This window comes from Gossypium hirsutum, chromosome D01 (genome assembly GCF_007990345.1).
Source record: "Gossypium hirsutum isolate 1008001.06 chromosome D01, Gossypium_hirsutum_v2.1, whole genome shotgun sequence".
In the NCBI taxonomy this organism is placed as follows: Eukaryota; Viridiplantae; Streptophyta; class Magnoliopsida; order Malvales; family Malvaceae; genus Gossypium; species Gossypium hirsutum.
The window spans coordinates 22989097-23002837 of record NC_053437.1 but is presented as its reverse complement, the minus strand read 5'-3'; the positions used below and the strand labels follow the sequence as shown (position 1 = coordinate 23002837).

Sequence of the window (13741 nt, the reverse complement as noted above, 5' to 3'; positions counted from 1 at the left end):
TTTAGGAATGCAGGTTTAACATCTAACTGAAAAACTTTCTAGTTCTTTTGTGCAGCAAGAGCAAGCAGTAACCTTACAGTGTCAAGCCTGGCAACAGGTGCAAATGTTTCTGAATAATCGACTCCAAAGACTTGTGCATATCCCTTCACAACAAGTCTTGCTTTGAATTTGTTAATTGAACCATCGAGATTTAGTTTCGTTCTGAACACCCATCTTACTCCAATTATCATTCTGTCTAGAGGTCGATCAACCAGCTCCCAAGTTTTATTTTTCTCGATGATCGAAAGCTTTCCTTCATTGCAGCCATCCAATGTTGATTGTTTTTTGCATCATGATACCCTGCAGGCTCACAAATAGTTACGTTACATCTTTGTTAAATATCGGAGAGCAGCCTTGTACCTCTGATAGGTGTATCATCAGCCAAAACGTCTTGCCCTTCATCTTCAAGCTCCTCTAACGTGCTGCCAATGGTAAAATAATTTGGTGCACTAGAATTTTGGTTCATTTTAGTCGAGTCTTCCCAATTTCATTGCTCATTTTCAACAAAATAAACATCTCTGCTTACAATAACACGTCCAGTGTGTGGTTAAAAGACTCTGTAAGCTTTAGATACAGTGCTATACCCAACAAAAATGCCAGCTTCTGCCTTTTTGTCAAGCTTATCACGCTTGACCTGTGGAATGTAAGTGAAACACTCTAAGAAAGTTTAAAGAAGGTTTGTAACCATACCAAGCTTCAAATGGTGTTTGATCCTTCACAGCTTTTGTTGAAATCTGATTTTCCAAGAACACAGCAGTGTTTGCAGCTTCTCCCCAAAAGCCTTTTGGAAGATTCTTCTCATGAAGCATACATCGAGTCGTCTCCATTATGAATTTGTTCTTCCTTTCACTGACTCTATTTTGTTGTGGAGTGTATGGCGCCGTCAATTGATGCTCAATTCCAGCCTCTTCACAAAACCTATTAAAGGTTTCTGAAGTGTACTCCTTGCCATTATTAGATCTTAAAATCTGAATCATGCATCCACTTTCATTCTCAACTCTGGCTTTGAATTTCCAGAACACACCAGCAACTTCTGATTTTTGTTTCAACAAGAAAATCCAACACATTCTTGTTAGATCATCGATAAAGGCTATGTAATAGACGTTACCATTTAACGATGGCGTTCTCTGAGGACCACAAATATCAGTATAAACAAGCTGTAACTTCTTCGAGGCTCTCTAGGCTTATTTAGGAAAGGGTTGTCTATGTTGTTTCCCAAATTTGCAAGCTCGACAATGAGGTAGATCATCATCAATGTCTGTAAGTCCTTCCACCAGCTTCTTCGACTACATTTGAAGCAATCTTCGATGGTGAAAGTGCCTAAGTCTCTTGTGCCAAGTCTCAGTGGCACTAACTCTGGATTTAAAAGTCATTTGCTGTTTTTCCATTGGATTAAAAGAAAAACTTTTTCCCTTTATTTTGACATTAAACAAGTCTCTACCATTAGCATCTCTGATCAAGCACTTTTTATTCTCAAATAGCACTTTATAGCATTTATCCAGTAACTATCCAACACTTAAGAGATTTTGATCAATTTTAGGTACAAACAAAACATCTGAAATGAATTTTGTACCTTCATAGCCTGTAATAGCTACTGTGCCTTTTCCCTCTTTTGACTTCAGTGTTTCTCAATTCCTCGAAGAGTTCCTTGTCATACGTCATGTGATTTGTGTGCCCACTATCAATCAACCAGCTCTCACTTAATTCTCTACCTGAGAAATAAGTAACCACGAACAATCGATCTTCTTCTTCTTGATCAACTACCTGAGCATCTACTTCTTGCACCTGGCCTTTGACCTTACAAATCACTGCTTCATGTCCAAGTTGATTGCATTTGGAGCATTTAGCGTCAGGTCTTTTCCAACATTTGAATGGTGAATGACATTTCTTCTCACAATGGTGACAATGTGGGTAGGATTTCTTGACACCTCATCTTTTGCTCTTCTGATAATTGCCTGATGAATTTTCTCCACTCGTCGACTGGTTCTTAAATTTTTTCTTTTTTTATACCTGTTGTTGTCTTGATGCTTGACAGGCAAGGCACCTTCTATCACTCCCTCTTGCCTCATGGATCTTCTTTGCTCTTGTACTTGTAAAGCATTCAAGAGCTCTACAAGAGAGATCTTTGACAGGTCCTTGGTGTTTTCTAGAGTAGTAATGGTGGCTTCAAACTTCTCTGGAACAGTGACCAACAGCTTTTCTACGATTCTAGAGTCGTTCAACTCAGAACCAAGCAATCTCACCTTGTTGGCAATGCTGAAAAGTCTGTCAAAATATTCTTTCACTAACTCAGACTCCTTCATCTTTTGCAACTCGAAATCCTTGATTAGATTCAGGACTTTTATTCCACGAATCCTCTCATCTCCTGCATACCCAACCTTGAGGTAATCCCAGATTTTCTTTGCTGATTTCAGAGACATTATTCGTGTGAAAATCATTTGAGACACAGCTGCAAATAAGCAAGCTTTTGCCTTTGATTTTGTTGTATTCTTTTCCTTTTGTGCTTTAATCTGTGCCACAGTAGGATTTGCTGAAAGTGGTGGGACCTCATAATCCTCTTTTACAGATTCTCAAAGATCAAAGGCCTCTAGGTAAGTCTCCATGCGAACTGCCTGCATCTGGTAATTGTCTCCATCGAAGACTGGTGGTGCAGCAACTAAAAAACTAGACTCTCCTTCCATCTTAACACGCAAATAACCTCACAGATCCCTCAAGAAAATAACTTTGATACCAATTTGTTGGTGATTAGAACTCGAACTTTGATGATTGATCGAGAGATTTGAAGCAAAAAGAAGAGAAATGAAGTTTTAAGATAGAAAATAATTGAAGACTGGAATGATAATTGATTTGCATCTCAACGATTTAAATACAAAAGTTCAAGACTAAAAATAGAAAAAGAGGTTCTAAAAATCTGCTAAGAATCTGGTAACAATATACCAAATAAATCGAAAAACTAAGCTCCTAAAGTAAAGAAGAATTATTCAAACTTAGCAACAGAAAAAAAAACTAAATGGCAGCAATCTTAAACACATGATCTCAACAGCCCCAACTGATGCATCTTTTTTATCTGTGTCAAACACTGAAACAGATGACGAGATGTTAAAATCTACTGGTCTTCAATCTTTGAAGAACAAAGGAACCCTCCAGAATCTAGCTATAATGGCAGTTGTCCGATGAGGTTCTTATGATAGCGCCTCTGTTGGAGTCAATAATTTTGGACTGGTATCTCCTAAGCAGATTAATCACCTTATTGCTAACTTGAATTTATTGGAGCAGATTGGTAGTTTTGAGTTGAATCATGTGTTTGCACACAGTCAAAGGTTAAACAGTGAAGCAATAGTGGCATTTGTGAAAGCCCTTTGCAATGTTTCTATATCAGAGTTGCATTCTCCAACAAATGCCCGTGTTTTTAGCCTCACAAAACTAGTTTCAAATTGCGTAAGATTCTTACCTTTTTGTTTTAGAAAATTTCCTATAATATTAGCTCCATTAAGACCATGTGTTCACCCTTACAGATAAGGTTACCCTAGATTTCTCTTACACATATAACTCCCTTATTCTACAATGTTCTATTGCAGGCATTACAATATTTGGCTTTACGTTAAATATGTTCTGAGAATTCTACTAATTTAGTAATGGAGATTTGACACATGTAAAAATGAAGTTGTATGAGAGTTTGTAATTACTCATTTATTACTAGGATGAGGTTTAAATTAGTCTTGAACATGCTATGTTAATTGAATCCAAAGGTTGAGCTTATTGAATGTTTGACGGCTCTCTTGACATGATATGTTGTAAATGTGGCATTTTGTAATTGTTATACTTTTCATTGTGTAGGTTTAGAGTCGAAGTGAGATAGATTGTGAAGGGCTTGAAACTTATTAAATGTTTCTTACATAAATAAAAATTAAATGTATTAAAATTTTAAATATAAATAAAATACATATATTAAATCTATATTATTCATTTTTACCTTTACATGAGATCCTTATATTATACATGTCCAATAACATAAAAACAATTTGTAAATTAATGAAAATATGTCAAAAATATATATACAACATAACAATTTCATCAATTCTTTCTTTTGTTGTATTTCAATATCTTTGAGTAAAAAGGACATGAGAGACGTATTTTCCATTTTTTTTCCCTTTTTCTTTCAATTTATTCTCTAATTAACATATAGATTATGGCTATATATTATTTTTCTAATATTATATATTATTATTGTTAAATTATATATAATAATAATTTTATTAAAATATGATTATATTATTTATTATTGTTTTTATTAAATTATATTTAATAATAATGTTATTAAAATTTAATAATAATAGTCATTCAACTACAAAAAAATTCTACTAAGAGTATTCTGGTCATTTCAGCTTCTTTTCTTGCTATTATAACTCTATTTTATTCAACCAAACATAAGAATACTATTACAGTTCTATTCCATTTAATTCAACCAGACAATTGAATTACTGATTATAGCTCTATTCCATTAGAGCTCTATTCAATTACAACTCTATTCAATTATAGCTTTATTTTATTACAAACGTGTACTAATGTTTTTACTCATACAAGGTTCATCCACCATTTTTGGGAAATATGATTTACTTATGAAAAGCCTAAAGAGTTAAGTTACAAACCAGTTTGTGGTGGTCATTTGGTAAATTCTTCCCTCATTTTACAGTTGGAGGAGCTCTGTAATATGCAGGCACTGTCGCCGGAAAAAACATTTGCCTAACTCCTTCTGCTTTGATAATGGGAAAGATGATACCTGATGCTCCCTATAACACACAATAGAGAACACAGACACGATAGCTAAGTAGATAAAAATTATTAATCCATATTGCTGAAACACGAAATTAAAGAAAATGGATCAAGATCCACACCGATATCAATCTAGCTCCAATCCAGATTCGCTTGGGTGAAGGGAATGGCAATAGTAAACGACCAAGACTGTATATTGCCACTGCGAAAAAATGTAGAACCAAGCTCAAGGGGCGAGGGTTTAAACCAGACAGCAAGGAGATAGGTCCTGCTGAGCATACACCACCAAGACTTAGATAATCGAAGCAAGCTTGTCGCATTTCCTTCCTCGCTTGATCAGGGGAAGCACAGAATACCTTGTACAAGGCGCCTGCTAAGGTGTTGATGGTTGATGCCACGGGCTGCACAACATGACATCACCGATTTGTTATCAAGTTCTTTTACATTTGGAAATGTTGAATGTTTAGTTAAATTTTGAGTTCAATATTTTGACAATTTGATTATGATTCACCTTCCGCAATGTGTAAAATGATTCAAGATATTTGCAGAGCATAGGGCATCACTGAGGTCATGTAGAGGCCTTAATAGATCACGGAGGACAACAATATCGGATAAAGCAACAGTCATTCCTCCGCCGGTTAATGGATGCCGCATGTTGAATGCATCTCCCATTAATAGGGCTCCAGGGGTGGGATGAGGAGCAGCCGGCATGCTTCTGTTCGGCATTGTCCTAATATTTCCCTTATCAACGGCTGCTACAAAGGAATCGTAGATTTCTGGGGGAACCTGTTCGATATGCAGCAAAATTGACATTCCAAGACTATTCAGAGGTTATTTGTAAAAGCACAACTTCAAGAAAAACAAATACAGCTATATGGAGATTAAATGTGTAGACGTGAGAGCAGTGAAATACCTGGGGAGCCACGATGGTCTTTAGATAATTTGCCATCTCACCATTTGCAATAGAAGGAACCTTCTGACCAGGTACATCAACCAGACAGCGAGTCTCTGTACTGCTGATCGGATAGAACAAAATGGGGGAAGGATCAGCTAGTATAACATGCCCATGATTTGAGTATGGAAGATGACAATTCTCCAGGACCAATCCCACAAAAGAAGAAGGTATATCTACCTGCAGATTGTAATTGTGGCCATCTTAATTTCTAAAATTACTAGTTTATTTTAAAAAGTAAAAAGTAAAAAGGGAATAAGAAGAGAAATATGAGCAAAACAAAGTTGATGTCTTGACTCACCTTAGGGTTGCAAAGGGAGCGACGCAAGTTCGAAAAACAGCCATCACATACAATGGTCAGAGATGCAAATGCAGTCAATTCTCGACCATCTTTAGTTTTGTACTGCACTCCTCTGATTATCCCTTTTTCTTCAAGTAGAGAAGTGACTGTCCCTTGCTCTAAATGTACACTGGTAAACCAATGGGGGATATTTGTTACCATAACGCTACATTAGGCTGTTGAATACTGTCATACTACATCGGCCACTGTTTCTAAAGAGCCAAAACTTTGAGAAAAGAATATGATGAACATAAAACATAAACAACTGATTAATATCTAAAGAGGAAGTGATATACTTGGGAAGGGAAGCTGATTTCTCCCGCATCCGCTGAATGAAACGTCCATTGTGAAAGCTCCTACCAGATACATCAGAGTGGAACTTCTCTAATGGGTAAGAAAGTTGAGTATGCTTCCCATCCTTGAAAAGAGCATAACCAAATACTTGCTGAGCATCAATTTCCTCTACACAATCTGCAGTCAGAAAATATAGAAGGCTCATCAAACTAATTCCGTTATGCGTTAAAAGTAATCAAAGAAATTAGTACATAAAGTCTCAACCACCTACCTTCAAGTCCCAACTCGATTAACTTGAGATATCCCCCTGGTTGTAGCAATTCCCCAACAATACGGTCAGGTTCACTCAAGTCTCTTTCAATCACTTGCACTCGACGTCCATCCTGCATATTGTACCACAAAATCAATTTACTGCTGAAATAACTTTGGGTTAAATAATTATTTGGCCTCTATATTATATACTAGCTCTGTGGTTAATATTCTTCCTCCTTCCTTCACTTAGCTAGGATATAATCTACAACAAGAGGACATCAGAACAAAAAACGGGTATAGAGAATATGCAGAGTTTATTTTTTTCCTGCAATAACCGTGTTTGAGACTATTCAAACATGGATATAAGGATATAACCAAGGGTTCTCTAAACACATGAAAAATTTAGAAAAAAATTGAACAAACTCTTATCGAGCACATATCCGTATCTGATGATTGCACCCGAGTTCAAGTAACAGAAATTAATCAACATCCGATCTAGTATGGGGAAAGAAGTTGGAACACACAAAGAAACATAAAGCATTAGTTATTAAAGCAACAAAAAGTCTCTACTTGTCCTAGGCAGTCCTCCGTGACAGCTCGTATACAGGATGTTTTAAATTGGCAGTAACTAATTATGAAGAAATTCAGGTCTGCAAAATTGCTAATAGCAACAGACGGTTCATTCTCTTCAAGTTCATTTCGGTATAAGCTTCCAATTAAAATTGCTAAAAGGTAAAAAAGGGAAGAAGTCAATGATACGAACCGTTATTAAAATGCTAAAAATGGTAGATATCGATTTATAATTATAATGCTCATAAATTAATCCCAGAATCCATGGCAGCTAACAGGCACGGCCTGGGTTGTGTAGAGGTGCGGCCACCCAAGGCTCAAAACTGAAAAGGATACAAAATATTATTTTCTAATTTTTAAGGAGTATAAAAAAAGTTTTTTTAATTTTTAAGGGCCTAAAAAATTTGTATACCAACTTTTAGGGAGCTAAATTCTTTTTCCTCACGGGCGTGGCAGCTAAATTCTTTTTTTTTTTTAATATTACTGATGCACATTGAGAAGCCACAACACATTCGAAAAGAAAAGAAAATACATAAAGAATTGTATAAAGAAAAAAGATGCATGTCGTTTTAAACAGCAGAAGATCCGAGAAAGTGCGGGCACGACATAAAGGATAGGGGGGACTTTAAACTTGTTCAAAAACGAAAGGAATAAAAGAAGTAGCGAAACAAAGAAATGTTTTGCTTGTTCCCTGATTGGTTACTAAGAAAATGCAAAGAAAAAGAAGGAAATACTTTGCCGAGAGTGTGAGCGAGGGCGGAACCAGCAACGCCAGCTCCAACGATGATGATATCAGCGTGGCTGGCGTCAGCAGATCCGCATTCTCCGTTCCTCGTTAGGACAGTCTTCACGGGCTCAGTTCTCATGGAAATCCCCTTCCATTTCTGCCTTCTCAAAACGACACCGCATAGCGCAACCAGGGCCATCACGGAACACAAGATCCATCCCAGCACGTATGAATCCGCCATTTCCTCCGTCGCCAAAAAACTAAACCAGAAAGGAAGAAAGCTAAGCGTATACAAGGACGTCGAAAATCTCCCTGTTTGTTTTTATGGAGTTTAGAATTCGATGGCTGCAACGGCTGTACTTGGCTTCGCTGGCAGTCGTTGAATTTGTTTTAGAAACACGAGCGAATAGTAAGTTACACAGGAAGGGAGAAACGGTGGGCCTTTTTATACTCCACACATAGTTTACACACACTCACACCTCTCACCACCTACCTCTTAGGTTAAATTCTGCCCGAAGTCTCTATACTTTGAATTTTCAAAATTCAGTCCCAATTATTAACCCTATTAAATTTAGATTCATTACAATAAAATTTTTTTAGTTATATGACAGTGCTTTTAATTTTTTAATTTTAAAATAGCATATCAACGAATTTAACCAAAAATAAAAATAACAATATTAATAGTTGAACTTAAATTTTGAAATTTAAAAAGTAAAAAAAATTAAATTTATAAAAATAGAAATATAAAAATTAAATTATAAATTTTTAAATAATATGAAGACTTATGGCGTATCTTAACCTACCTTTTTAGGTATTATTCTTCCTAACTTGCCGCTCCTATGAAATCGGAATTAAATTATCTAACATCAACCTCAGTCGCTTAAATTTTTGTTTTTCAATTGGTTAAAGTTTGTTATAAGTCGTTGTATTTTATAAAAGTTGTAGATTTTATTTTATTTTATTTTATCTATTTTAGTCTTTGTATTTTTCAAAATGGTCAATTTTCGTCTCTGTACTTAGTCTTGACTTAAATAGTAACATTTAAATTTATTTTTTTAAATTCAATTATTAACCATATACTATTTATACAATTGTAGATTTAATCTGTTTTCTCCAATTAGATCATTTTAAGTCACCATGCTTTTTAAATTTTTAAATTTTAATCTTAATAGAAATGACAGTCATTAATTCATTAACTAAAATTTTTTGTAAATGATATGTGGAAATAATTAGTTGACATATCGTTACACATATGATAATATATTTGACACATCAAATTTTGAATATAACAGAACTTTATTTGAATTTAACAATTATTTGACAAGATTTGACATTTTAAAATTTAAAAAGTAAAAAGGCTAAAAATATCAAATCCTTCACTTTTATTCATGAGTATGTAATAATATAATATTTATTATGTGAACTTAGAGTTACCCACCATCTACGTTTTCAAAAGTATAGGAGGGCGTGCTACACATTTACTTGACTTTTTAGACTTCACCATATCCTTTCGAGGGATACTTTTAAAAATGACCCATAAAATTTTATTATTTACAAAAATGATCTAATTTCAAAATGTATAATGAAAACGAATTGAAATGAATAGTATTGGGTGGTGTCGACATCTCGATGACCGACATCAAATGTCTGTCATTGAGTAATCATTACTTTGTGATTGAGTCGGGGATAAAAAAATTGATTTTTTTTTTGTGTTGGTACTACCATGGCCAACACCCATAGGTATTTTGGAGTATTTTTTAAAAAATATGGGTATTTTCCGGTTCATAAAAATATTTTTAATAGGTCCTGGTGTGTAGGTGGTAGGCACCAAAAAAATTTTATACTTTTTTTTAGTAGTGTTTTTTTGTGTCAGTGTTCACGTTGCCGATACCAGTTCATATTAAAAAAAAAGGTTTATCAATGATGTGTTGGCATTCCCGTAGTGTGATTTTTGAAAAAAAAATTGCCAGCGTACTCTAATTGTCGGAACCGGTGACCATTTAAAAAAAAAAAACAAAGACAGTTGAGAAGAAGAGACGAAGAAATAAATTGGAAAAATGAAAAGACTTAACAGTAAGGTAAAATATGATTTCTTTTAAATGATGTGCTTTATTAATGTGTTCTTTTAAATTGATGATAAAAAAATGAACTGTGCAGGCAACGTGAAAATCGGCACCAAAAAATTTTAATTTTTTTTATCTCCGACTTAATCATAAAGTAATGATTACACGATGATGGGCTTTGGTGCCAACCATCGGGGTGTCGACACCATCCAACGTTGTTCATTTCAATTCATTTTTGTTATACATTTTGAAACTAAGTCATTTTGGTAATTGATAAAAAATTTTGAGTATTTTTGGAAAAAAAACCGTTTAAAGTTGTTAAGTGCTTCAGTTGACAAACTGTAGACTTTATTTTTTATCATGCTTGCTTTTTGGTCATTCTTTGAATGCACTCATTTTCTTCGGAGACTAGATAAATTGAAGTTTCAAGTGGACTGGCCCACTCACTTTCTTTGGAGACTATATAAAATAAAGTTTCAAGTGGACTTAGACATGAAACATGACAAATATATAAAAGAAAATATAAATAATTATAAGTAATTGTTGGGTGCAGTTATAATGTATATTACACTTTTGTTATATCTCTTTTAATTAGGAATATGTGGCAGCACGACAAGTTATCTGAGGAACATTCCACTAGCTACAAACCGGATGGTCATTAGAAGTTTCACCTCTTAACTCAATCACCCGATTAGGTGGGAGGTAGTTGGTCAAGGAGGATAGTCACTCATTCTCTTCAAGAAGATACCACTACTCGTTCCTTCGAGCACTCAACCTTTTATTAAGAAGAATATGTTCATTTTGGTCACCAAAGCCCATATGAGTTCAACCACTCCGTACCATGAATTAGAAGGAATGACAGAATATGTCTTTTCAAATGGACATTCTCATCTCGTCATAAACATCTGTCCCACGCATCCCGCAATGATGGTCTGATAGCGAATCTACCACGTTAAGCTACCTAACATGAGACCTCGCCCAAACAAAGTGAATCGACCTCCATTAGCTCCACCAAATCCTCCTCTATGTCTCCTCGTTGATTCCACACATCAAAAATTTTTAAAAGAGAACACATGTTTGAACTTTGAATACGACATTGTTAGGAGGGACAATATGGATTGTAAAACGAACGTGACAAATACAAATAAAATATTTAAAAAATTAATAATTTAAATATAATCGTGATATAAGAATATGAATTATTATATATTTTTAATAAGTTGTGTTAAAATCTTCGCATTGTGAATAATTTTGATATACAAATCAAAGTCAACCCTCAATACTTTTTTCTCCTTTTTCAATCCTCGTGAATTGCGAGGTTAATGAACTTTCTCTTAGCTACACAATTATTTTAATTAAGCAAAAAAAATACTTTTTTAATCAAAATTTGATTTTGTGAAAAGTTTTAAAACTATAATCATAAGAGAAGGATAAATGTACTCTACACATCGTTCAAAAATAAAACTTAAAAATCTGAAGATGTTTTTTTTATCATATTTTTAAAAGGAAAAAAAAGGAATTTCCTTTTTAAAAAAGAGAGAGATGGGAAAAGAAAAGAAAAGAAAGTATAACCAACGTATAAAGAAATTATAAGTGACGAAGAAAACATTGCATCCCCTTTTGGAAAGTTTAAAAGCTAATATTAAAGTTGAGAAATAAAAAAAGGTAATGAAAAAACTTGGAAGTTTTCAAGAGACAAACGAGTCATGTTAGGGAAAGGAGCTTTTTGTAACAATTAGATTGCATATTTGGTTTGTATGGTATTCAGCTTTTAGGGAAATTTATGATAATAATCTAAAAAATTTAAATGCGAAATTAGTGCGAGTTCAAAATTATTTGACCAGTATTTGGTTTCGTGAGGAAGATGATGCAAATATCTTGAAAGCCAACTTTGGAAAGCAAGATTCAATGAGGAATTTACGAAATATTAAAGGGCAGGAATCATGGCACAAAATTAATCCCATATTGGGGTTTAATTTGGAGAGGAATTTGAATCCCTCGAAAAGGGAAGTGGTGGACTATTCAAGCAGATTGGGTAGAGTCATTATGGACCATGATTTAGAACACAATCCATTAGAGGGTATTGAAGGCAAGAAAAGACTTAAGATTTTTTGAGCTTTATAGTTTTTGATCATTTAGATTCACTGGAGAACGTTGATGGGTGTGACAAAGTCCTATCTCAAAGGATATCGACGGCTGCTAGAGGGCAAGCCGACCGGACACAATGAAAATTCTTGCTGGAATGTCCGTGGTTTGGGGAACCCACGAGTTGTTTGTAGAATTCAACATTTGTTGAAACTCTATCATCCTCAACTCGTCATTTTTATTGAGATAAAAATTAAATTCGAATCGTATGAAGAAAATTAGGAAACAATATGATTTTCAATGTGGGATTGATGTATCGGTTGATGGTACTCATGGAGGACTCGGTCTTGGATGGAACGAGGGGAGCTTTATTACGTTGAGGAGTTTCTAAAAAAATCACATTGATGTGGAAGTGCAAGAAGATCCAGTTAAACCAAAATGGAGGATGATAGGATTTTGTCTACATTTGAAAAGAAGGGTGATGTTTCTAGGTATGAAGGTTGCATAGATGAATTTAGATTGTTTTTAACAGAATGCCAATTGTAAGATATGGGTTATTCGGGCCCTTGGTTCACGTGGGGAAGGGGAAATTTGCTAGAAAATAATATTAGAGAGAAAGACTTGATCGTGGAGTGGAAAATGCTGAATGGTAGACATCTTCCTCTGAATATCTGTTAAGGCACCTTCTTCATTCTGTTTTGGATCATTTCCCCTTGTTGATAACTATAGATAATGAAGTCCAGCATCATAGAAAAAGAAGTTTTCGTTTTGAAAGCTAGTAGACTATGGAGGAAACATGCAAAATAGAGACAAGACGACTATGGGAGAGTAGTTCAGGTCGCGTCACTGATCGGCTTGCTTATCTATATGGAGGATTACAGGAATGGGCTGACAAGTTGAAATATCAAAGAGCTGGTAATTCAAAGAAACTACTTAAACGCATAGATCAATTGGATGCTATAGAAAGATCTGAAGAGAATCTTGTTGTACTGATCGATGTGAAAATGCATCTCAATATGTAAATTGAAAAATATGAGTCTTACTAGGAACAAATAGTGGGTAAATTGGTTAAAATTGGGGGTTCGAAATATAAATTTTTTCCATAATTGTGATTCACAATGTCGACAGATAAATCGTATCAGAATGCTGAATGATGAAAATGGTCAGTTTGTTTTGGTAATTCAGAAATGGCAGCTATAGCAACTACATATTTTTCTAACCTCTTTTCTCCTCCAATGAGTTGGAGACACAGGTCATATTCTCTCGGAGGTGGAAAATTGTATTTCAGAAAGTATGAATCAGAATCTCCTAGTCGAATATAGTAGAGAGGAGATTTTGGCAACATTGAATAAGATAGGTCCAACAAAAGCTTTAGGTGTAGATGGCATACCAACTTCATTTTTTAGAAATATTGGTACATTATTGGGCATGACATTGGTTCGTTTTGTTTAGATGTTCTTAATCAAGGTACTTCTTTAGAGTCCTTAAATCTAACTCACATTATTCTAATTCCGAAGGTTGTTCACCCAAATGACCTAAGGAATTTTCGTCCTATTAGTCTTTGCACAGTGCTTGATAAGATAATCTTTAATATGGTGGCTAATCGATTTAAACAAGTCTTAGATACATGTATTAATGAAATGAAA

At 34.6% G+C, this 13741-nt stretch overlaps 1 protein-coding gene and 1 pseudogene across 1 annotated transcript; both read right to left on the bottom strand.

Annotated features, from left to right (window-relative positions):
* Positions 1 to 1525: 1525 nt before the first annotated feature.
* LOC107921672 (uncharacterized) lies at positions 1526 to 2736 on the bottom strand. Its single transcript, XM_041086565.1, has one exon. It carries the CDS (start codon positions 2475 to 2477, stop codon positions 1845 to 1847), a length of 633 nt encoding a protein of 210 aa, XP_040942499.1. The 5' UTR covers positions 2478 to 2736; the 3' UTR covers positions 1526 to 1844.
* A 1687-nt stretch (positions 2737 to 4423) lies between these two features.
* LOC107921234 (squalene monooxygenase SE1-like) lies at positions 4424 to 8366 on the bottom strand (annotated as a pseudogene).
* Between the last annotated feature and the right edge of the window lie 5375 nt (positions 8367 to 13741).

Excerpts from the sequence above, each read along its gene's own strand:
- LOC107921672 (XM_041086565.1), bottom strand. The coding sequence starts at position 2,477 with ATGATTTTCACACGAATAATGTCTCTGAAATCAGCAAAGAAAATCTGG.